Source organism: Rhinopithecus roxellana, chromosome 7 (assembly GCF_007565055.1).
Source record: "Rhinopithecus roxellana isolate Shanxi Qingling chromosome 7, ASM756505v1, whole genome shotgun sequence".
Classification (NCBI taxonomy): domain Eukaryota; kingdom Metazoa; phylum Chordata; class Mammalia; order Primates; family Cercopithecidae; genus Rhinopithecus; species Rhinopithecus roxellana.
In genome coordinates this window covers 102,307,875-102,334,109 of record NC_044555.1, presented here as the reverse complement: position 1 = coordinate 102,334,109, position 26,235 = coordinate 102,307,875, and the positions used below count along the sequence as shown (strand labels likewise).

Here is a 26,235-nt window from a genome sequence, read left to right as displayed (position 1 = left end):
AGTTTTCTCATCTATAATAAGCAATACCTTCCTAAAAGTGTTAAAAGGATTAAAGGAAACTCCAAGTATGAAGTGTCTGTCCCAAAGCAGGTGCTTGACCATTTTAAATTTCTTTCCTCAACTCCAAAAAAGCCAGTGATCTTTCCCTCGCCTTATGCTTTTTGGGGAGCCCGTCCATACACGTGGCCCTCAGACATAGGTCTGAGACCAAAGAGCACAATTTTATTTTCATCACTGACATCACCATCAAGGAGTGTGGTTGATGGAATACTCATACAGATGAATGTCATGGCACATATGTAAATAAAAGTAAGAGAATAAAGAAAATAGGCCAGGCGCGGTGGCTCACGCCTGTAATCCCAGCACTTTGGGAGGCTGAGGTGGGTGGATCACGAGGTCAGGAGATCAAGACCATCCTGGCTAACACAGTGAAACCCCATCTCTACTAAAAATACAAAAAAAAAAAAAAAAAAAAAAAAAGACGCATGGTGGCACGCATCTGTAGTCCCAGCTACTCGGGAGGCTGAGGCAGGAGAATCGCTTGCACCCAGGAGGTGGAGGTCGCAGTGAGCCGAGATCGTGCCACTGCACTCCAGCCTGGGTGACAGAGTGAAAAAAAAAAGAAAAAGAAAATATATGCTCTGTAAGATATAATTACATATGTAAAAATGAATACATAAAGGCATTTAAATGTATTTTATATATAATATAATATACATGTATACTTTATAACAAAGTAAATGGATCAAATACAAAAAAGGAGATATACACACAATGTAAGTACATGCTCCTCGATATTAATAATTATCTTCTCTGGGTAGAGGAAGTATAGGCATATTCTTCTTACACTTTTCTGCATTTTCATATATTTTCTAGTAGAAACATATAACTTCTACAATCAGAGAAAAAGTGAAAATAGTATAACACAATTCAGTTTAAACACACATACATGCACACACATACATGCACATGCTTATCTTGACTTGAGACAAGGAAAAACCACCTAACTATATGTTGCTTCTTGGGCCACTTCAATCCCCAAGGAGAGCCTGATACTTGTGTGGGTCCAGTGTGAGTCAGGGTTGAGACATTCCCTTCCCAAATATCAAGCCTCTCCACCAGCTCTCCTCTCAGTTTCTCTCCTCCCTGTTCTCCTTTGTTAGCCATGTTCGACCCACAATTCTGACTGTGGTCACCGGGTGGCACTTACTTCTATCTGTAAACATTCTCCTGAAACAGGTATTGTCTTGGTAAAAAGAAAGTTTAAAGAAAAAGTTTATTTTTTTTACACACAAGATATGAACCAGTGTGTTCAGTAGAATCCTACTTCTGTTTGAAAAATACATATTCATGGAAAAGGATAGAAGAGCATAGAGTTGCATTCTTCATTCATTCATTTAATTCAACAAATACTCCTGGGTCACTTGCTATGTTCCTAGTATCATAAGCCAAAATTGATATTTCCATTCTAATCTCGTTTCCAAACTTCAAACACATATCTAACTGCCTGCTAGACATTTCTACCTGGAGTGAGATAAAAAGGCGAAAACTCACCCAAATCCACAAACCAACAAGAATACTATACTCAGTAAGTCTAAATCAATGATTCCCTCAGCCCTAAAAAGCTACCATCTAAATTGGTGGTCATGTGGTAGAGTGGGAAGAACACAGAATTTGACGCAAACAAATCTGAGCTAGAAGACAGGATCTGCCTCCTATTTATCTGTAAAATACTATCCCTCATTTGTAAAATAATTATTTGTTTAGATTAGTATTTCCCAATGGGGGAAGGAGTTGTCTCTGGTCCTTTTCTAGGGACCCTGAGCCTGATCCTTTCTATGCTGCTTCACCACTCTGGGGAGTTCCCAGTCATATGCATTGTTCCCTAAGAGCAGGGGGACCCTGGTTAATAGAGGACTCTCTCTCCATGATCCTGGACCTTCAATGCTTTCTGCTCTGGGGTTGGCCAGGCAAGTTGCTGCTTGGACATGTGATAGAGATACCAGCCCTCTTTGTGGGCAGGAAGGTGGCGAGAGGCTGTCTTAGTCCATTTTCTGCTGTTGTAACAGAATACCTGAGACTGGATTGTTTTCTTTTTTTCTTTTCTTTTCTTTTTTTTTTTTTGAGACAGGGTCTCTATTGCTCAGGCTGGAGTGCAGTGGCACCATCATGGCTCACTGCAGCCTCGACTTCCTGGGCTCAAGCAATCCTCCCACTTCAGCCTCCCAAGTGACTGGGACTATAGGCACACACCACCATGCCCAGCTATTTTTTTTTCTGCTTTTTGTAGAGATGGCATCTTACTATGTTGCCTAGGCTGGTATTGAAATCCTGGGCTCAAGCGATCCTCCTGCCTTGGCCTCCTAAAGTGTTGGGATTATAGGCATGAGCAACCGTGACCAGCTCTAGGATAATTGATAAAGAATAGAAACTTTTTATCTTACAGTTTTGGAGGCTGGGAAGTCCAAGATCAAGACACTGACATCTGGGATGGGCCTTCCTATTGCATTCTTACATGCAGGAAGGCAGAGGGCAAGAAAGAGGAACTCTGTGTTTTCATGTGGCAGAAGAATGGGAGAGAACCCATTCCTGCAAGCCCTTTTTATGATGGCATTAATCCATTCATGAGGGTACAGCCCTCATGACCTAAAAACCTCCCATTAAGCCCCATATCCCACATCCCTGTTTCACTGAGGATTAAGTTTCCAGCATATGAATTGTGGGAAACACATTCAAATCATAGCAGAGGCCCAGGGGCTCTGGATGCTGCTGACCCTCCACCACCAATGCCTTAAAAAGCATCTTCACACCAATTCACAGCTTGCCTGTCCTGGCTCCCAAGTCGTGAGCTGGGCCTGCAGTGCATGGAGGTTTTCAGATAGGAGGTGACACCCCTTTTCTCCTGACTTGTAGGATCACATGTCTTTGCAAATTCCCTTTATCTGGGGTCTCCAGTACTTCAGGGTCTGTACTGACTCAGACATCAGATGCACTGCACCAGGCAGACACAGAGCTAAAGTCTTTGCAGAACCAACCAAACAGGCTAGGACACATCAAGGCCCTTCTGGGAGCCTGAGCAAGGTGGGTGGGAGAGGGATGGGTGAGGTTTTGTGTGCTGTCTAATCCCATTTTTGCCCCAGTCTTCTTGGGGCTACTTCACTGGACTCTGAGAGAAGGGTCAGCCCCTTCTGCTTCAACCCCAAGTTACCTGGTCAGATCTGTTCAGACATCTGTTTGCTCAAAGACTATCCCAATGAATGTTTCCTGCCAGGATGCTTTGGGGCTTTATCTCCTCTCCTGCAAAATGTTCCCCAAAAGAGAAAGGGAAAGGGAGGGAAAGGCAAAGTGCTCTGACCTGCAATGGGACAGTCAGTTCTCCTCCTCCAGGTATGCCTGTGCAGGGCAGCTTGACCATTAGCCTAAGAGGGCCCTGTGGCTGCTGTAGGCTGGAGCAGAGAAACAAAAGTCAGACCCACCCCAGAGGGGAATGTGGCCTGAGTGAGCCCTTCCACCTCCTGCCTAAGCACCACCACTCTTAGTGTTAGGGGGATGGATTTATCCTTTCTTATAAAACTAATTCCAGTGAGCCTGGAACCTGATCTCACTCCAGCCAGAATTCCAGTTAGACTATTACCCATCAGGCTGCCATTGTCCTTGAAGAATGGTCTGGAGACATGAAGAGCTCCCAAAATGGCACTGTATGGTAAAAATATAAAAACAAAAGAAAGCCAAGGGTACAGGGCTGGCTCAACCGTTTTTTTGAGATTATTACTAAAGGAGAACTTTGAATTTACTTCTGATGCATTTTACTCATATTGAAAGTATGGAATATAAGGCATTATATAACATTAGTCATAGAAAATACATTTCTATTAAGTTGTCTCTTAGGTTTTAATTTTGTGTAAGGTCTTGCTTTGCTGTAAGAAATCTAAATTTTATGTTATAAAATTGGTAAGACTATCGTTAGTTGCTTACTTAAAAATATGCTTGCAGGCCGGGCGCGGTGGCTCAAGCCTGTAATCCCAGCACTTTGGGAGGCCGAGACAGGCGGATCACGAGGTCAGGAGATCGAGACCATCCTGGCTAACGCGGTGAAACCCCGTCTCTACTAAAAAATACAAAAAACTAGCCGGGCGAGGTGGTGGGCACCTGTAGTCCCAGCTACTCGGGAGGCTGAGGCAGGAGAATGGCGTCAACCCCGGAGGCGGAGCTTGCAGTGAGCTGAGATCTGGCCACTGCACTCCAGCCTGGGCGACAGAGCGAGACTGCGTCTCAAAAAAAAAATATATATGCTTGGATGAGTCTTTCACCCTTTTAATTCTGACACAATTATTTATACTTTCTTCCATTTACATCATAGTTTATTATCAATAAAATCAGAAGTATACCATATATGCCAGTGACTATCCAACTTTTAGTGTGCTAATTTATAAAAAAGCAGATTTACTGCGTCTGGCATAGAAAATAGGTTTCTGCATTTTTTATAAGAGAAACACTGATATATAAAATATTTAAATAATTTTAATGTTGAATTTCAGTTAACAATCCCTCCTTCACCATGTTCCTTTTGGAATTGCAAATCATAGCTCTAGAGAAGTCAACACAGTAAAGCTTATATAGTCAATCAAAGAGAATCTCAGAGTTTATGACTGGGTCATAATTTTTAATCATTATTAACCACTCTCTGTATTTCTAGCACTAACAGGATCAATAAAACAAAATCTTAGGATTTATAAAGGTAGCTTAATAGAGAAATCATATCTAATATATATGTTTATATACATATACATATATAGTACTTTAATGCTGTAGAAAGTAGTTTTGCATGTGTCTTGCTGATATGGAGCAGTGTAGAAGGGGAATGTTCTAGTTTGAGCCTAAGCATTATCTTCATCTTCAATTTATACAACTTGAGCAAGTCAGCTGAATTGGCAAGGCAAGCTTGCCAGAAGCCCCTGAGAGGGAACTCACCCTAAGGCCAGTTAAACAATTAAAATGATAGTTATCCTTGGATATTTGGGAGGGAAGTTCCAATTCTGAGTACATAGCATGGTGTCTGGCTCATTAATTTTGTCTCCTAGACCAGGACCTAGTGGAATCATGTTTGAGTCAGGTGGAGAAAAGGTGGACTCATGTTTGAGTCCAATGGAGAAAAGGAAGGTTCTAAATGGGAGGGAAAAAAAATGGAAGAACTATTTTACTAAGCATTTTTTAAAGACATTGAGGTCTAAGCAGCATTGGGATGGTAGCCTCCTAGCTAAGTGCAATATCAAAGCTGGAAAAAGGGCATTCATATATCTGCAGGAGATACAATTCAGCTTGGGCCCAACAGGGACTCCAGAGCAATCAGTGAGGCTTTGTACCTTAAGCACTCCAGCATGTCAGCAGGGATGAGAGCCAGTGGAAGGATCAGGACCCAGGAGAAGGAACAGCGGTGCCTAGCAGATACTGTAAGAATCTGAGAGTACAGCAGGACATGAATAGAATGTGGCACTCACTTGGCATCTCGCTGGAATTGTTTGTGAGCACAAGTGAGATCTCCTTTGGGTACCCTGACTATGTCTGCAGGGAATCTATAGGGGTCGGGGTCCTGCTTGTGCAGGTGGAATAAAGACCCCAAACACAGCTCACACAATCTTTTTCTCATCTGGTCCCACAGCAGCACTGTAAAGCAAGTATTATTCCTATTTAAATGAGAACAAAATGACTATTAAACATAATCAGTATCTGGCTTATATTTGTGCCTAAGAGATTCAGAAAAAAACATAGGATTCACTTTTTATTTAAGTTCTGACAAGTATTTATTAAGTGCCACATTGTCTTTATAAGCTGATTGACAGTTTTTTTCAAAATTGGGTGATTTTTTCATTATATATTTTTGCAACACAAGTAAAATGTTTGTCTTGAAAAAATGAGAAATTCAGATAAAGCAAAATTTAAAAAAATCACCTATTATCTTACCACACAACCACTGTTATGCCTTTGAAGTATATACTTTTAGTTTTTTCTTTGCATATTAATATATAAATATACTTTTTTACAAAAATGGGATACAATATATACCATTTGAAAATTGCTTTTTTCGTTTCACAATATATAATGTACATCTTTCATGCAAATGTATAGGACTTATGATTGAAAGAGGGAAACTTGTAAATTTTAGGGGGAAACCCCAACTTTAAGCGAGTTACAAGCTAAACATCTAAAATAAATCCTCACAAAAAGTTAAAATTCAGAATATGGGAAAAGGCATTAAGAAAACGCACAGAAAGTCCAGGTGGCAATGGCAATACTATTAGCAGGCAAAACAGAATTAAAGGGCGAACACATTAAATAGGATAAGGACGGCTCCGTTTTGCCTTCCAATGCATTATCATCAGTTTGTTTCTTACTCTTTTCATCTCTTCTAGCTCATCTGCTGCCTGTATCATCTCCTCATTGCTTAAATTTCTGCCATGTATGTCCCCTCTAAATTGCGGGCGAGAACGAGCCAACCTTTCTTTAAAGCTTCCTTCTTCAAGCTTATGTTTTCCTACTCCACAAGGAGGCTGCTCCATGGGAGGGCGCCCCTCAAACAGGTCCTTCCTGGAAAGGCCCTCCTGCGGAGGGCGCTCCTCCGAGAGAAGTATCTCAGGCAGGAGCTCAGGCAGGAGGTCCTCAGGAAAGAACTCCTCCTCCGAGGACTGCTCCTCCGAAGACTGCTCCTCCGGGGACTGCTTTTCGGGAGAGTGCTCCACCGGAGGCCTCTCCTCATCGGTCTTGGGCGCGCTCTGCGGCTCTTCTTCATTTTCTTTGCGTGGTTTGTCCATGTTGGGAATTTTCTTCTTCAAGCACAGTTATTCTTAGGAGACAAGAAAGGCAGAATAGAGTCAGAATACTAAGTGGCTGGACTAACACCCAGACTGTGGGTTCCAATACCTGCCTTTTCCTGATTCGGGGCCCAGGCCCTCAACCTTGCGCTTTCCCAGAGGCTCTCCGGCTCTCCCGACTCCGCTGCTTCCCGGTCGCCCCCTCCTTCCCGAAAGCCCACCATTTTCCCAGCAGGCTTTGCTACAGGCCTCGCCCGCAGTGACAGGGGCGGGACAGTGCGGCCTGCAGACTCCTTGCCTTTCGGCGTCCACCCTCGCGCCCCAGTCCCGGTCCACTGCGTACCCCTTCCCTGACCTGGACCTTTCCGGGCCGTGTGCTTCTAGTCGTCCTCTCCTCGAGGTGCCCCGCTGTGACCAGCAGACCTGCACACAGACGCAAGACAGGGTAGGGGGCGGGGAGTGGGGAGGAGGGACGGACTGACTGACACCCCCCCACCCCCCACTTTCTGGGCACCAGTCACTGCCTGCACGCCCCCCACCCCTCGGGTTCTCCTCTAGTCTCAGACCCTGCATCAAGCTTGGTCCTCCGTGCCCCCACCTCCCCACCCCGGAAAGCTTGCCATTTCTTCTTAGATGGGAAGTGGAAGGGAAGCATTCTTAGAAACTATTTCGAAGTGTCTGTACCTCCCTCCTCCCAGGGGACGGGGGAAGCACTCGCCTCCCCACCCCGCCCCCAAGACCACCATATTTTGCACAGAAATATGGGCGCGGGAGGCGGAGCTGGAGCGTAGGGAAAGGCCTGGACTCCGCCATCCCGATTCTGTCAACCCCATTCCCCGGGTTACTAGGCAGCGCCGACACTCACACCGATTTAAGAGGGTAGAGGGAACTTACTTCCTTCTGCTTTCCCTCTCGACCAAAGGGTAATAGGGAGATGGTGGACAGGCAAAAAAAGACCGGGACGAGAGGGACTTGGGCAGACATAGGCTCCTGGTCACGTGAGGGGCGCGCGTCACTGCCGAACTCAGATCCCCAGTTACCACTTTGACCTGCGGCCTTGCCGCAGCTACCTGCTAGTGCCTGCTAGTGTTCCCTGACCCAGACACACCAGGCATTGTCACTCACCTCTCTTTGTATTTGCCTTTTCCTGGTTGCCAGAGACGGTCCGCATCTAGTCTCGGGTAGTATCGCCTCTTCCTCTGTGCTACTTCCCCTGGTACCACCTCTTTCTCCCCTCCTCCCTTCCTTAGCCACCAAGGCCCCTTATTTCCCCTGCAGTTCAGATCCTGCACTGACATTTGACTATTCACCTTCATAAATCAGTATTATATCCTTATATCCCAACACTCTCAGTTTTAATCCACATCCATATCTCCATCATGTCCATTTAGGCTCATTCAGCATGTTTTCATCTCTTGTCACTTTCATGGGAGACAATCTTTCACTTTTTCTTGATATAACATTTTGTTTTTTTTGAGCCCCCAGACCTAAATTGGTAATCATTCAGTTCTAGACCTCTAGAAAGAGTTAAGTTTGTAAAGTTTGTAGATCTAAAAAGACTGAATAATTTTCGTAAATCAAATACGCATTTGTCCGTGTGTGTATACACACATATATATGCATGTATACACACTGAATATATTATATATTAAATAATTTATATTTACATGTGTACATATATATAAATTATTCAGTAGTTATTCATAATAGAATAAATAGATTTTACTGGGACTCTCAATCCTTAACCAGCCACCTCTTGGTGCTTCTGGTTGAGGAAGTTTATATTAATTCACTAAATCGACAAATATTTGAGTTCTGGGACTGCTGGACCCCAAAAGATAGATGCAGCAGGGAGGGCATTCCGTATTAATCTATGCAATAATTCTGTTGACCACATACTGAGTAGCAGGACTACAATCATGCTAGCATTTTCAATTGTCATTGCAATATGTATTTTTTTTATCTAATGGTATTTTATGATCTTTAACCTTATGCCTGCCTCTCACCTACTCACATCAGCCTGGATGCTACTTTCTTATGCAGATGCAGATGCAGATCCCTTCCCTCTGTGTTTTACACTTCCAGGTAGATGGCCATCTGATCTGTGGGGATCCTGGGATTTTGTTTTAAAGCCAGGCTATTTAGTAAGTTTCTGAACAGAAATTCATGTGAAATTTCCGCTTTTAAGAACTGTTGCTTTTCTCCAACATCTAATTAATTTTGTGTTGAGATGGCAGTTAGACAAATATTAGTTTACCTTCATATCTTCTTTATAACTGTTTTACTTTCCAATTTCTCTGTGGCATGCGTCTTTAAAACCAAGTTTCACTATGCCTTCTTATTTTTTCATCAAGGGTTGGTTTCTCATTTGTATAGTTTCTTTCCTAGAGAAGTCCCATTTCATTCATTTCTATCCTCATTCTTCTTACATCCTGTGATGGAGAACTCACTACCTTATAAGATATCTCATTGAAATCTCAGAAAGTTCTAATCATTCAGAATTTTAAAATTAATTAATTAATTGACTTTTGCTTCTGTTGAGTTAAAATCTGCCTCCCAGTAGTTTACACACATTGGTCCTGGCTCTGCCCTTTGGAGTGGTACAGAACAGGTATAAAATAATAAAAGTACCTTTCATCCTTGACGGCTTAAAATTGCCACAGCTTCTATTCTGGTTCTTTCCCCCTTCCATTCTGTGAGACACTAGGCAATCTACTCAATCTTTCTGTGACTCAGCTTCCTCATATACAACATTGGAGACAATAATAGTACCTATCTCATAGAATTGGTATGAGGAATAACTGAGTCAATGAGTCAACCTATGTAAAGGACCTGGAATAGAGCCTAGCACATAGAAAGCACTCTATAAGCATTAACTATAATAATAGTAATAATAATAGTATGACATAGTGCTAACAATACTACTAATTAACATCCTTTTAATATTAAGATTAATTGTGCACTTTATGCCAGGCATTGCACTAAGTATTTTCAATAAGACATCTGACATAATCCTTAAAGAATTATGTTCTCACCAAGACTTTTTTTGGGGAGTTTAACCTCCCCAGTTATTTCAGCCATTTCTGATGTGTCATATTTTTTCAAAGTCATGCATTATTCTACATGTTCCTGAATGTGTAAATGTCTCTGAAAACACTGAATATTCTGCCTAGTGCAGAATGGAGTGATCTTATCACCTCCTTCATTTTAGAATAGGTGCTATACATCTATAGATGCATCCTAAAATTATAGTAGATTTTGTGAATGCCATATCACACAATTGAATCCAGTTTAAGTTGCAGTCAACTAGACCCCTCCCTTATTTCATACCTCAAGCTGTTAATCCACTTCTGTAAATCTTTTTAGTTTTAACTGACGTATAGAAGCTTCTGATTTTTTCTGGGTTAAATTTTGTCTCGTTAGATTCACTCCCTTAATCTTTGAATCCAGATTCTATCATTCTGTATATTAGCTGCAAATCATTAATTTAAAACATGCCACTAGTACTAAATAGGACGATAAGGTCAGCAAACTCAGGAAAGATCTATAGGTATCTCAGCAGAGAGTTCTGACTCCGAGTGAAAAAAATTTCTTTTCCTTATTGCATGTGGAAGCCAGGAGTATGCCCTGCCGAGCTAGTTCCCTTCTTCTCCTCTCTCATGTGGCTTCTCAGATTGCTTGCTTTCTAGTGCTGCTAATAGAAGACACTATAGTCCTTGAAAGCTCCTGAACCGGTATAAATTAAACTTTGATGAGAACTTAGTAACTATGGAGGGCAGATAAGGAGGTGTGAGGAAATAGAAGCAGGAAAGGAGGAATGAAGACCGAGTCTCCATGTGGGCTCTAAGTCTGCCCAGCAGTAGCTGATCTTGGGTTCCCTTAAGAGAAAGGACTCTCAAGAGGGAATGAGGTAAAGGTGGTTCTGCCACCAAATGACAATCATTTGTTACAAAGAAATGTGGTCTGCTACTTGTTTGTGTAGGGTTGGGGTGGGGCTGTCCTTCTGATGGATTTGATTTGATACCCTTGACTTAGGTCCCACGAGGGTGTATTGCTCGGTCCATTATTACTAATGAGGGTTTAAGTGTTTTGAAACCCATTTCAAAAGTGTGATAACTGAGCTCTGGGAGGTGACAAATTGTTCCCATGGAAACACAGATGATAGTAAGTAGCTGAGATGGGATTTAAAACCTAAGGCTAGGTGCAATGGCTCACACCTATAATCCCAACACTTTGGGAAGCCAAGGTGGGAGAATAGCTTCAGCCCAGGAATTCAAGACCAGCCTGGGTAACATAGTGAGACCCTGTCTCTAAAAACAATAAAAAAATTAGCCAGGCATGGTGGTGCACCCCTGTGGTCCCAGGTGGTCCCAGTTCCTTGGGAGGCTGAGGTTAGAGGCCTGGGAACTCAAGGCTTCAGTGAGCTGTGATTGTGCCACTGTACTCCAGCCTGGCTGATAAGAGATTCCATCTGAAAACAAAACAAAACAAAAAAACAAAACATAGGCAGTGTGGCATGAGTGATTGTACCTTTAACCACTATGAAAACTGCTCCTGGGCAGTGGGCTACACCCACATTTACACACAGCACTGGGCAGCTGCTGCCATGACAATAGTCTCCAGGTGGTGTGGCCTTTCTCTGGGGGATCTGAGAAAGCCCAGGGTGGGTTTCTCCTCCAGGGATTCCTGTTGCTGGGGAGGCTGCACTTCTGTGGCAGGAACAGAGCCCTTCTTCTTTGCGAGTCCCCTTGGTTTCACTTTGCAGGGCCTGTCTGCCTGGACTTGAGGAGTTCTGCCCTCTCCAGCCCAGAGGCTCCCTCTGTGGCTGCTGCCTCTGCATTCTTTCCTAATGGCACTAATGGCAGTACCTGCTCTCAGACTTGCAGCTGTTGACTGCAGCAGGCCCTGTCCAGCCTGTGGCTCTTATGGGTTCCTCCCCTACCCCTGCCCCAGGGGAAATACCTAAGTAGGAAAAGCAATGACAGAAACCTCCTGTTTTCTGTTTCTGCTTGCGGCCTCATCCTAATTGTGACCTAAAGACACACATACATACATACACACACACACGCGCGCGCACACACACACACACACACACATCCTGTGTGTGCTCAGAGAAACAAGGAGGGGGCCCTGAGGAAAGGCCAAGTAGCAACGCAGGCTGTTGGAAATGCACAGGGACAGGGAAGGTGGGTCCAGACCTGGGCTGAAGGGAGACAGTACCAGGCTTGGGTCTGGGCAAGACTTATGCTGTCATTCACTCCCTGGAGGCTCTGGAGGTGTGGCAGCCTCCTACCCCTCTCCTTGCCTCTATTTGTATCATTTTTTCTCCCTAAATAGTGGGGGCGAGGGCTGTGGTAGAACCATGAATGAGGTCCCTTCCAGCTCTAGGAAGCTATGATTCCATCCTGCCCACCATGCTGAGGAGGGAGGAACACCATTTGGCCTGAGTGGGGACCACCTGCAGACTGTGGCTGCTGCTGCGTTTCCCGGAATCCAGACAAGCTCAGAGCACAGAACTCATTCTATTTTGGCATTTCCTGCTGGGCTGCAACAGAGCCACAGCTTAGCCTTGGCCTTTCAGGGACTTTTACAAGCACCCAGAACAACCTCAGCCTGAGGTCTGGGTAGGAGGTTGGGACAGAGGCAGGGCTGGCTCCATAATTTGCAGGGCCCAGTGTAAAATGACAATGCAAGGCCTTTATTCAAAAAGCAAGAAAAAAAAGTACCATTGAAGGTAATAAAATATAAAGCTTTTTTTTTAACGTCATTTTTTTATTTTTTAAATATAATTCTTTTTTTAGAATAGTTTTAGATTTACCAAAAAATCTAGAAAATAATACAGTGTCTATATATTCCAAACCCTGTTTCCTCTATTTTTAACATCTTACATTATTATGGTGCATTTGTTATAATTAACAAACCAATATTGGGACATTATCATTAACTAAAGCCCATACTTTATTCCCATTTTCTTCATTTTTACCTGATATCCTTTTTTTCTGTTCCAGGATGCCATCTAGAATACTATATTACTTTTAGTTGGTATGCTGTCTTAGGCTTTTCTTGGCTGTGATCTTAACTGGAATTACACTGAATAAATGGATCAATCTGGGGAGAATTGCCACTTTCACAATACTGAGTCTTCTGATACGTGAACATGATATTATACTTCATTTATTTAGGTCTTCCATAATTACTGTCAGTGATGTATTATAACTTTCAATATAAAAGTCATCACATATTTAATAAACTTTATTTCTAATTATTTCATGCTTTTTGATGCCTTTGCAAGTGGTACTTTAAATTTTTTGTCTACTAATTGTTTATTTCTAGTATATAAAATATATACTTGATTTTTGTATATTGATCTTTTATCTTTAGATCATGCTAAATTCACTTAGTAATTCCAATAACTTTTTGTAAATTCTTAAGGCATTCTATGTACATGATCATGATTTTTTCTGTGAATACAGACATTTTTACTTCTTCCTTTCCTATCTACGTTTCTTTTCTTTTCTTTTTCTGCTTTTTTTTTTTTTTTTTTGAGATAGAGTTTTGCTCTTGTTGCCCAGGCAGGAGTGCAATGGCACGATCTCAGCTCACTGCAACCTCTGCCTCCCGGGCTCAAGTGATTCTCCTGCCTCATCCTCCCAAGTAGCTGGGATTACAGGCATGCACCACCACACCCAACTATTTTTTGTATTTTTAGTAGAGATGGGGTTTCACCATGTTGACCAGGCTGGTCTCGAACTCCTGACCTCAGGTGATCCTTCGGTGTTGTCCTCCCAAAGTGCTGGTATTACAGGTGTGAGCCACCGTGCCCAGCCTTTACATACCTTTTCTCCTTGCCTTATTGCACTAACTAGGATTTCCAGTACATAGTTGAATAACAGTGGTGAGAACTGACATCCTTGCATGATCCCCTATCATAAGAGGAAATCATTCTTCCACTATTAAGTGTGATGTCAGCTGTGATTTTTTTTTTAATAGATACCCTATTTCAGGTTAAGGAATTTCCTTTCTAATTGTTTCCTGAGAGATTTTATTGACTTTTTTCAAATGCTATTTCTGTATCTATTGAGGTGGTCATATTTTTCTCCTTATTATGTTAATATGTTTAATTAAGTTGACTTCCAAGTACTTGACCAACTTTGCATTTTTGTAATAAACCTCACTTGGTCATGATAAATATATATATATATACTTTTTATTTACTGCTGGATTCAGATTCCCAAAATTTTGTTAACAATTTTTTGCATCTATAAACGTAATGTCTATAGTTTTCTTGTAATGTTTTTGTATTGGCATCAGGGTAATTCTGGCCTCATTATATAGAGAGGAGGCCTTTTCCTTTATTTTCTGAGAGTTTATTTAACATTTGTGTTATTTCGGCCTTAAATGTTTGATAGAATTCACTAGTGAAGACATCTGGGCCTGGAGTTTTCTAGGAAAGTTTTTAATAACATTAATACAATTTTATAGATATAGACAGTGGTATACTGGAACTGGCCTGTACCAGCTATTGAGAGCTGATTGTCACTATCTCTTATCAAATCTACATTCAGTGATGATACATTGATTGATTAAAATTGGCCATAGTTTACACTTTAGAAGTCAGATACTCTATGAATCAGGGTTTTTAATTTCTTCCAGAGACCAGGTGGTTAAGCACCAGTCTTCTGTTCAGGTTTTCTATTTATTTTTTGAGTGAGCTTGGTAATTTGTATCTTTCAAGAAATTTGGCCATTTTATCTACATTATTGCATTTATTGGCATAAAGTTATTCGTAATACTACCATGCTGTTCTTTAAATGCTTAGAGAATCTGTAATAATGACCCCTTTTCATTCTTTTATTTTTTTTTAAAAAAAACAGCTTTATTTAGTTGTTGTTCACATGACATAGAGTTCACCCATTGAAAGTGTACAGTTCAGTGGCTTTTAGTATATTAAGAGATATGTGTAACCGTCACTACAATCAATTTTAGAACATTTTCATCACCTCATAAAGAAAGTTTATACCCTTTGGTTAAGACTCTCCACCCTCCATCCTCCCCAACCCTAGCCAACCATTAATCTACTCCTTGTCTCTATGGAATTGCATATTCTCTGTATTTCATATAAATGGAGTCATGCAATATATGGTCTTTTGTGATTAGCTTCTTTCACTTAGCATAATGTTTTCAAGGCCCATCCATATTGTAGCATATATCAGAACTTCATTTTTAATGACCAAATAGTTTTCCATCATCTAAATATACCACATTTTGTTTATGCATTTATCAGTTGATATACATTTAGATTCTTTTCACCTTTTGGTGATTGTGAATAATGCTGCTATAAACATTCATGTAAGTTTTTGTGTGGACATATATTTGTGGGGTTTTTTTCTCTTGGGTATGTAACTAGGTCTGGAATTGCTGGGTCATATGGTTACTCCATGTTTAACATTTTGAGGAACTGTCATTTTACATTTCCACCAGCAGCATATGAGGGTTTACATTTATCCTCTTCCTCACCAATACTTGTTATTATTTGGATTGTTCATTTCTGGTAGATTACAAGTCTGATGAAGTGCTCTGTGAGGGCAGAACATTATAAGGGATTAGTGCTCTTATAAGGAGGCCTGAGGGAACTTATTTGCCCCTTCTACCATGTGAGTACACAGCTAGAAGGTGCTATCTATGAACCAGAGATTCAGCCCTAATCAGGCACCAAACCTGCTGGCACCATGATCTTGAACTTCCAGCTTCCACAGCTGTGAGAAATAAAATTCTGTTGTTTATAAGCTACCCAGTTTATGGTATTTTGTTATAGCAGCCTGAATGGACTAAGACAGAGGTTGTTTTACTTCTTCCTTTCCAATCTGGATGTCTTTTCTTTCTTTTTTTTGGTCTAACCTCCGTGGCTGGAACCTCTAGTGCAATGTTGAATAGAAGTGGAGAGAACAGACATTCTTGTCTTGTTCCTGATCTTAAGGGGAAAGCATCCAGTCTTTCATCATTAAGTATGTTGTTAACTGTGTCTTTTTCATATATACCCTTTGTCAGGTTAAGGAATTTTGCTTGTATTCCTCATTTGTTGTGTGTTTTTATCATGAAATGGTGTTGAATTTTGTTGAACATTTTTTTCTGCATCTTTTGAGATCATCATGTGGTTTTTGTGCTTTATTCTATTCATACGGTGTTTTACACTGATTGATTTTTGAATGTTAAATCAACTTTGCATTCCTGGGATAAACCTCACTTGGTCATATTGTATGATTCTTTCTATATGATGCTGGATTTGTTTGAAATATTTTTTGAGGATTTTTGCATCCTCAAAAAATCTACAGCATAACAGATATTGGCTTGTAGTTTTCATGTGGTGTCTTTGTATAGTTTTGGTAACAGAGTAACACTGGCCTTATAGAATGAGTGGAGAAATGTTTTCTCCTCTTCTGTTTTTTATAAAAGTTTGTGAAACGTGAATATTAATTTTTCTTTACATGTTTGGTAGAATTCACCAATGAAGCCATCTTGGCCTGGATGTTTCTTCATTGGTAGTTCATTCTCTTTATTTGTTATAGGTCTATTCAGATTTTCTATTTATCCGGGAGTCAGTTTTGGTAGCGTGTGTCTTTCTAGGAATCCATTTATTTAATCTAAATTATGTAATTTATTGGCATACAGTTATTCATAGTGTTCCTCCATAATCCTCTTATTTCTGTAAAGTCAATAGTAATGTACCCTCTTTCGTTTTTGACTCTAGTTGTTTGAGTCTTCTTTTTTTTTTTCCAGGCTAATCAACTTAAATGTTTGTTCATTTTGTTGATCCTTACGGAGAACCAGCTTTTGTTTTTATTGACTTTTCCTATTATTTTTCTATTCTTTATTTTAATTTCCGCTCTAGTTTTTATTATTCCCTTCCTTCTGCTTGCTTTAGGTTTAGTTTGCCCTTCTTTTTCAGTGTCTGAAGGTGGAAGGTTAGGTTATTGATAGGAGATCTTTCTTCCTTTTTCTTCTTGAAGATCTTCTTCTTGAAGAGTCTTGTTATGTTACCCAGGCTGGTCTCAAACTCCTGGGCTCAAGTTATCCTCTCACCTCAGCCTCCCAAGTAGCTGGGACTACTGACACATGTCACTGTGTCCAGCCTTCTTTTTTACTGTAGGCATTTACAACTATAAATGTCTTTCTAAGCATTGGTTTAGACGCATGTTGTAAGGTTTGGTATTTTGTATCTTCATTTTCATTAGTCTTAACATATTTTCTAATTTTCCTCTTTATTTTATCTTTGATCTGTTGGTGATTTAAGAGTGTGTTGTTTAATTTCCACGTATTTGTGAGTTTCCCAAATTTATTTCTGTTATTGTTTTCTACTTTCATTCTATGCTGTGGGAAATACTTAGAATTATCTCTAATCTTTCAAATTTATTGTGGTTTGTTTTATTGCCTAGCATATGGTCTATTCTGCAGTACGTTCCATGTGCATTTGAGAAGAACGCATATTCTTTTGTTGGGTGGAATATTCCATATATGTCTGTTTGATCTAGTTGGTTTATAGTGTTGTTCAAGTCTTCTGTTTCCTTGTTGATCTTCTGCCTAGTTCTTCTATCCATTATTAAAAGCTGAAAGTCCCCAACTATCCCAACTATTATTGTGGAGTGGTCTATTTATCTCTTAATTTCTGTAAGTTGCTTCAGGTAACTGTTTTTTTTTTTTTTTTTTTTTTTTTTTTCTTTAGACAGAGTTTCGTTCTTATTTGCCCAGGCTGGAGTGTAAAAGCACGATCTCAGCTCACTGCAACCTTTACTTCCCAGGTTCAAGTGATTTTCCTGCCTCAGCCTCCCAAGTAGCAGGGATTACAGATGTGTGCCACCACACTTGGCTAATTTTTGTATTTTTAGTAGAGATAGAGTTTCACCATGTTGGCCAGGCTGGTCTCAAACTCCTGACCTCAGGTGATCCACCCACCTCGGCCTCCCAAAGTGCTGGAATTACAGGTGTGAGTCACTGCACCCAGCCCTCTGGTGCTCTTTTGTTAGGTACATATATGTTTATAATTATTACATCTGCCTGATGGATTAACCCTTTTATTATTATACAATGTCCTTCTTTGTCTCTACTAACATTTTTTTTTTTCTTGAAGTCTGTTTTGTCTAATATTACTGTGGCCACTCCAGAAAGCTGGCTATAGTAATATCAGACAAAATGATGTATCTTTTTTCATCCTTTTACTTTCAGTCCATTTGTATCTTTGAATCTGAAGTTTGTCTGCTATAGACAGCAAATGGTTTGATCTTGGTTTTTTAATTTCCATTTTAACAACTGCCTTTTATTGGATAGTTTAACCCATTCAGACTTAATGTTATTATTGATTTAGTTGGATTTATACCTGCCATTTTACTTTTTGTTTTCTGTAGGTCTCCTGTCTTCCTCAAATCTTCCTTTACCACTTTCTTTTGCATTAACTGAATATTCTCTAATATAGCATTTTAATTTTTAAAATGATTTTTAAACTATACTTTTTAGTTATTTCCTTAGTGGTTGCTCTAGACTTACCATATGTATATTAGCTTATCAGAATCAGCTTCAGATTTATACTAACTTAATTCCAGTGAGATATAGAAATGTTATTTCTATATCATTCTATTTCCTTCTCCATTTTTGTCATATTATTGTTATGTATGTTACAACTATACTACTGACAAACTCAACAATACATTATTATGATTATTGCTTTATATAAACATGTATTTTAAAGAAGCTGAGAGAAGAGAGGAGAACGAGTATATGTTAATAGCTTTTGACCTTCTTAGATGTCATGTTTAGATCTCTTCAGTTGGTTCCTATGGATTTCTTGTTGGGATTAATTCCTTTGCTAATGTAATATTTAATGGTGTTCCACATTTCTCTGAGGCACTGTACATTTGTATTTAGTCTTTTCTTCTCTTGGTTATTCAGATTGCATAATCTCTATCAATTTACCTTCAAGTTTACTGATTCTTTTGGCAGTTCAAATGTAATACTGAATTTTTCATTTTACTGTACTTTTGAATCCCAGAATTTCGATTTGTTTTAAAAATAATTTGTATGTTTTTATTGATATTTTATATTTGATGCAGCATCATCATATCTTTCTTTACTTCTTTAATCATGGTTTCTTGTAGTTCTGTGAACATATTAATAATAGCTACTTTGAAGTCTTTGTTCAAACTGACATATGGCCACTCTCACAAGGACCTCCTAGTGTCTGCCTTTTTCTGGTATATGGGTTATACTTTCCTGTTTCCCTGCAAATCTCATAAATTTTTGTTGGAAACCGAGATTTTGGATAATATATTGTAGTACCTCTGGGTACTATTTCCCTCTTCCCCATCTGGCGCTTTTTACTGATATTTGCATATTTATTTGTTTAGTGATTAGCTAGATTATTTTAGTAAAGTCTGTGCTCACACAATGTGAAGCCTCTTATGTTGCTCACCAGAAGACTCAACCTTGGTTATGCCCACAGTCACCTTTGGCAGGGCTTTCCTTGACTGTTTCTTTCCCTGACCATACCCAGCTATTTAGCTCCACTAATTGCCTGCTGATTGCCCTATTGTTTTCAACAATGCCCTGGGGCATAAATGATTCCACAGACAGATTTGTTCTAATCCCAATAGGTCTCCTCCCAGCTTTCTCTGTCCCAGGTTGTCTCCAGCAAACTAGTGGGCCTACAGCTTAGTCTGCATCTCCAGAGAATCTACCAATGTCCTCTCAATTGCCTTTCACCATGTGTAGTGTTTTCTGGCACCATTTCTGACATCAAATGTGTGGTGTTTTCTAACACATCAATTCTCTGATTCTCTGGCACCAACTGGGTGTCCTACAATTCAATTTAATTCTGATATTAATTCCTCAGAGTTAGTGCAGACCCTACAGTTTAAGGGCTCTGAAGTATAAGACTGCCCTCCACTTCAGATGGCAGCTGCAAATGGGGTGCCCAACCTACCCACACTTCAGCCTGGGCTACTACAAATTTGAGGGTTCTGTAAACCAAAAAGTGACTGAGGCAGATCTCAATTGATTAGAGGTTTATTTTGCCAAGGTTGAGGACACACCTAGGAAAATGAAACACAAGTGGCAGTAGCATTGGTGACCTGTGGTTTTCTCAAAGAGGGCTTTGGGAACTTCAATATTTAAAGGAGAAAGAGCAAGCAAGAGGGGAAAAAAAAAAGGAGTATGGGTAGGCAATGAGGCAAGTGGTTACATTCTTGTGAGGCTCTGATTAGCACTCAGTGAGTCTACATTTTACATGTAAAAAGAAGGGAGTAGAGGAAAAGTCAATTATGCATTCGTTTCATGCTCAGTAAATCTACATTTTACATAAGATTAAAGTAAGCATGTGAAATTACAGCTATTTGGGAACAAAAGAAGGCAGTTTTTGGATGACTCAGTTCCCAAGCTTAACTTCCCTTTTGCCATAGTGAGTTTGGAATCCTGAGAGTCTATTTTTTATTCACAGTTCTCATGACTCCCTCCTTGAGTTCAGTAATTTACTGGAATGACTCACAGAACTTAGAAAAGTGCTTTGCTTACTATTACCAGTTTATTATAGAGGATACAACTCAGGAAGAGCCTAATGGAAGACATGCATAGGGTAAGATATGGGGTATATTTGGCACAGAACTTCCATGCCCTTTCTGGGTGCTCCATCTGACCAGTACATCAATGTATTCCCAACCAAGAAGCTCCTGAGCCCCATCATTTAGGGATTTTAATGGAGGTTTTATCTAATAGGAATGATTTATGTAATAATTGGCCACTGGCAATTGAACTCAATTTTTATCCCCTCTCCAATCCCTGGAGGTCGGGAGCAAGGCAGAAAGTTCCCATCCTCTAATCATGTATTTGGTCTTTCTGGTATCCAGTCCCCATCCTGAAGGGATCTAGGGGTCTTACCCTAAGTCACCTCATTTGCATAAATTCAGGAATAGTCAAAAGGGGCTCATTATGAATAACAAAAGACACTCCTATCATTCAGGAAATCCCAAAGGTTTTAGGAGCTCTGTGCCAGGAACTGGGGACATTGGCAAAATATTTACTGTATTATATATTTTTAATATACCATGCACCACAGCCTCCACTGTTTTTGAGAGCTCCCTTGAGCTTGGACTTCTCCATATTCTGTTGCAAATGGATTATTTTTCTTTGGGAAAAAATTTAGAACTCTCCATTTTACATCCTGCTTCCCTCCCTTCCCTCAGGCAAAATCTCTGAGCCGTGGCTCTGGTATTTGTAATATGTATCATAGGTTATCACAGTCTACTTTCAAATAATATTACAGCTATCTCTCAGTATATCAGGGGATTAGTTCCAGGACCCCCTCTCCCCAGGATACACAAATCTATGTATACTCAAGACCCGGAGTTGGCTCTGCAGAACCCACCTATGTGAAAAGTCAGCCCTCTCTATATGCAGGCTTCACATCCCACAAGTACAGTATTTTCCATCTCAATTTGGTTGGAAAAATCCACATCAAAAAACACAGGTCAAACCTGTGTTGTTCAAGGGTCAACTGTAAATGATTTCGTGGATGATGGAAGAACCCTACAACTGTGCATTCCCCCTCCCATCTTTTTTTCTATTGTTGTACGTATTAGTCAGGGTTCTCTAGAGGGACAGAACTAATAGGATAAATGTATATATAAAGGGGAGTTTATTAACGAGTATTGACTCACACAATCACCAGGCGAAGTCCCACAATAGGCCGTCTGCAAGTTGAAGAGCAAGGAAGCCAGTCTGAGTCCCAAAACCTCAAAAGTAGGGAAGCCGACAGTGCAGCCTTTAGTCTGTGGTCGAAGGTTCAAGAGTCCAAAAACTGAAGAACTTGGAGTCTGATGTTTGAGGGCAGGAAGCATCCAGCAAGGGAGAAAAATGTAGGCCGGAAGACTAAGCCATTCTAGTCTTTCCACGTTCCTCTGCCTACTTTTTTTTTTTTTTTTTTTTTTGAGAGGGAGTCTCACTCTGTTGACCAAACTGGAGTGCAGTGGCTGGATCTCAGCTCACTGCAAGCTCCGCCTTTCGGGTTCATGCCATTCTCCTGCGTCAGCCTCCCGAGTAGCTGGGACTACAGGCGCCCGCCACCTCGCCTGGCTAGTTTTTTTGTATTTTTTAGTAGAGACGAGGTTTCACCAGGTTAGCCAGGATGGTCTCGGTCTCCTGACCTTGTGATTCGCCCGTCTCGGCCTCCCAAAGTGCTGGGATTACAGGCTTGAGCCACCGTGCCCGGCCTCTCTGCCTACTTTTATCCGAGTCATGCTAGCAGCTGATTAGATGGTGCCTACCCAGATTGAGGGTGGGTCTGCGTCTCCCTGTTCAGTGACTCATGTGTTAATCTCCTTTGGCAATACCCTGACAGACACACCCAGGAACAATATTTTGCATCCTTCAATCCAATCAAGTTGACACTCAATATTAACCACCACATTGTACATTTTACTTCTACATATGTTACAAGCCATGTAACACATTGTTCTTATTTTTATTGTAGATAATTATTTCTCTTTAACAGCTTTATCGAGATATAATTCATATGCCTTATAATTCACCCATGTAAAGTGCACAATTCAATGGTTTTTAGAATATTTATGGAGGTGGGCAACCATCACCACTATCCAGTTTTACATTTTCATCAACCCTAAAGAAAACCTTCCTGGCCGGGCACGGTGGCTCAAGCCTATAATCCCAGCACTTTGGGAGGCCAAGACGGGCTGATCACGAGGTCAGGAGATCGAGACCATCCTGGCTAACCCGGTGAAACCCCCTCTCTACTAAAAAAAAAATACAAAAAACTAGCCGGGCGAGGTGGCGGGCACCTGTAGTCCCAGCTACCCGGGAGGCGGAGTTTGCAGTGAGCTGAGATCCGGCCACTGCACTCCAGCCTGGGCGACACAGTTAGACTCCCTCTCAAAAAAAAAAAAAAAAAAAAAAGAAAACCTTCCTATTACCAATCATTTTTCATTCCTGCCCTTCTGCAAGCCCTATGCAACCACGAATCTACTTTCTCTATAGATTTGTTGATATGGCCATTTATTATAAATTGAATAATAAAATATGTGGTATTTTGTGACTGCCTACTTTCACTTAGCATAATGTTTTCAAGGTTCATCCATGCTATACCATGTATCAGTACTACTTCCTTTTTATTGCCAAATATATTGTATAATATACCATATTTGTTTATTCACCAGTTCATGGATTTTTTTTTTCTATATTTTGGCTATTATGAACAATACTGCTATAAACATTTGTGTATACATTTTGCATGACTATATGTTTTCATTTCTCTTGGGTATATACCTAGGAATGGAATTGCTAGGTCATATGACACATTATGTTTAACATTTTAAAGAATTGCCGATTTGTTATGCCAAGCGAGTGCATTCCCATCAGCAATGTGTGAGGACTCGTTTCTCTCCACCCTCACCAAAACTTATTTTCTATCTCTTTCGTTTTAGCCATCCTACTGTGTGTAAAGTGGTATCACTTTGTGGTTCTGGTTTACATTCCCTAGTGACTAATAATGTTGAGCTTCTTTTCATATGCCTATTGGACATTTGTATATCTTCTTGGGAGAAGTATCTATTCAAATCATTCGCCCATTTTAAAATTGGGTTCTCTTTTTTTTAATGGTTGAGTTGTAAGAGTTCTTTATATATTCTGGAAATTAGCTCCTTATCAGATGTATTATTTGCAGTTGTTTTCTCCCATCTGGTAGATCATCTTTTCATTTTCTCAATGTTATCATTTGAAGCACAAAACATTTCCATTTTCATGAAGTGGAATATATCTATTGTCATATATGATTTTGTTGTCATATCTAGCTCTTTCATTTATATTTATGATCTGTGTTGAGTTCACTTTGATATAGGGTGTGACATAATGTTCTAAATTCATTCTTTGGCATGTGCATATCGAATTGTTTCATCACAATTAGTTTAAAAACTATTATCTTCCCTTTGAATTGTCTTGGTAGACTTGTTGAAAATCCAATGAGCATAAAAGTGAGAGTTTACTTCTAGATTCTCAATTCTATTCCACTGATTTATATATCTATCCTTATGGTAGGACCACCCTGTCTTGATTACTATTGCTTTGTGGTAAGTTTTGAAGTTAGAAAGTGTAAGAACTCCATTTGTTACTGTTTTTCAAGATTGTTTTGTCTGTTTTCGGTCATTACAATTTAGGATCACTTTGTCATTTTCTGCAAAGAAGCCAGGTGAGATTTTGATAGCGATTGCCTTAAGTCTGTAGATCAATGAGGGAATATTGCCATCTGAACAATGTTAAGTCTTTCAGTCAATGAACATTGAATTTATTTCCATTTATTTAGGTTGTCTTTAATTTCTTTTGACAACATTTTGTACTTTTCCATAACAAGTCTGGCATTTGTTTTGTTAAATTTATTCCCAAGATTGTTTTTCTTTTTGATATCATTGTAAATGGAATCATTTTAAGTTCATTTCAGATTGTTAATTTCTACTATAAAGAAATGCAATTGATTTTGTATATTGATATTGTATCTTGCTACATTGTACTTGTGTATTATTTCTCATAGTTTAAATAATTATTGTTAATTGACAATTTATAATTGTATATATTTATAGGGCACAAAGTAATATAATCAACCTTCCCTCTGGAAATGATACCATATTAGGGTCTCAGCAATGGCCTCTGCTGTTGGCAGGTTTCATAATCAGCTATGAGAATAGTCAGATCAGGTTGGTATGGGAAGTCAATATTGTTGAGCTCTCGCATAGTTTTGTACAAGGGCCCATTGAGCAAACATTGGGATAGCAGTGGCAGGGGAATGGGGAGGCTGAATGATATCTACAGAGATGGTCATTTTTTTCCTCCGAATTATTGATAGTTTCCTCTGCAGTGGATGCCCCTACTGGGTACACTCACTACCTGAATAAACAGATATGGACTATTTAGAAGGGAATGTGACTTGGTAGTCTTTAGATTTCAAGACCTTCCCAAAGGGTAAAAACAGGCAGAACCTTGGTTAGGGCATCCACCTTGAGAGAGTCCTGTGCCACTGTTTCTTTGCAGCCATTCCAATCCATGAACAATGTATCTTTCCATTTATTTAAATCTTAATTTCTCTCATAAATGTTTTGTAGTTGTCAATGTATAAATCTAGCACATAGTTTTTTTTTAAAAGATGTTGGTACATATGTGCTTTGTGCCTACTGAATTCAGATAAACATTTCCTTATACTTCCTCCTACTTTTTTATGGTTTATACTTAATGTAATTGAGATCATGCAAAGTGTTAAACTTTAGTGTACATCAGAATTACCTGGGCAGTTGGTGGAAATTGCAGGTTCTAGAACCATTTTCCTAGAAATTCTGGGTTTGTGCCAGGGACCAGAATGCTACATTCTAAACAAGCTTCCCAGGGAGTCGTTTAACATATTTTGAAAAAAATCATTTTTATACATTGTTAAAATGGTGTATGAGCTGAATTTAGAATTATCACTTCTCCTGTATTATTTAGTTTTGAATTTCAAGTTGTATTTTCGACAAGTGAAATTACTTGCCCAAGGATATACTGGGCCAAAACCTCAGGGCTCCTGACTCAGTCATAATCAAGTAATTGTTAAATATATGTGTCAAGTACAGTGTAAGGGATATCAGGATGAATTTTTTAAAAGTCTGTTTTGATAAGGGAATATACTGGTGGGCTAAATAAAAATGCCTGAGAGTTTTTAATATTTTTAAGAGCACTGTACCTCTTTCAGTTGCAAGTGGTTTAGTATGGGAAGGGATGTTTCACACAGGGTTATCTCTGTGATTATGTATGGATAAGTCTCTTGATTTTGTATAGTAGGCCAGCCAACAAGGCTTTTTAGAGAAAACTCACACTTAGAAAGGTACAAAAATTTAGATAGGGTTCACCTGTGGTACTGGAGTAGGGTATTTGGTTCAAACACAGTTCATTATCTAGTCAATAGGTTAAACTCAGGACACAGTCCCAAGTAGACCCAAAATGTCTCAAGTCCTAAGAAGAGAAATGAAGCTGTAAGCAAATATAAAATGAACTAAAAATGTTAATGGCTACTTTGCTAAGAACTGTGTAATACAGTGGGCTCCAGGAAGCCCTAGAGTAGAACCACCTGCAGTTGGAACTGTGGCCCTTTGGGGACTGTAGGGAATCAGAAGGGCTTTGTCACCATGAGTACTCCATTATATCAGCGGCTGTCAGCAGACAGTGCATATACAGGGCATAGCAGAAGAGAAGTGCCCAGCAGATATGATAGTATCCAGAGAAGGATGGCATCCTCTACTCAGCTGCTTGGACTTGTTCCTGGGGACAGGTGAAACCCTACCTTCAGCTCTTCTTTTAAGTGTCTGACAGGGTGCTGGGTCCTGCTACTGTAAGGACAGCTCACATGTTCAAT

At 39.9% G+C, this 26,235-nt stretch overlaps 1 protein-coding gene and 1 long non-coding RNA gene across 7 annotated transcripts in view; one reads left to right on the top strand and one right to left on the bottom strand.

Annotated features, from left to right (window-relative positions):
* Window positions 1–5,785: 5,785 nt before the first annotated feature.
* On the bottom strand, window positions 5,786–8,036 carry TCEAL1 (transcription elongation factor A like 1). Of its 6 annotated transcripts, none has more exons than XM_010381191.2 (3): window positions 7,935–8,036; window positions 7,153–7,232; window positions 5,786–6,841 (listed from the first exon to the last, which is right to left on the bottom strand). In XM_010381191.2, exon 3 carries the CDS (start codon window positions 6,807–6,809, stop codon window positions 6,330–6,332), a length of 480 nt encoding a protein of 159 aa, XP_010379493.1. In that variant the 5' UTR covers window positions 6,810–6,841; window positions 7,153–7,232; window positions 7,935–8,036; the 3' UTR covers window positions 5,786–6,329. The 6 variants fall into 6 exon arrangements, with proteins under 6 accessions (XP_010379493.1, XP_010379500.1, XP_010379485.1 ...); XM_010381198.2 differs by having other exon boundaries at window positions 7,165–7,232; XM_010381183.2 differs by lacking the exon at window positions 7,935–8,036 and adding an exon at window positions 7,704–7,834.
* LOC115898661 overlaps window positions 7,128–26,235 on the top strand; it is a 44,342-nt gene continuing 25,234 nt past the window's right edge. The window contains exon 1 of the long non-coding RNA XR_004058322.1: window positions 7,128–7,254. This is a non-coding gene — a long non-coding RNA (uncharacterized LOC115898661). The remainder of the gene's footprint in view (window positions 7,255–26,235) is intronic.

Bases quoted from the DNA above. Each gene is read 5' to 3' on its own strand.
- TCEAL1 (XM_010381191.2), bottom strand. From the start codon at position 6,809: ATGGACAAACCACGCAAAGAAAATGAAGAAGAGCCGCAGAGCGCGCCC.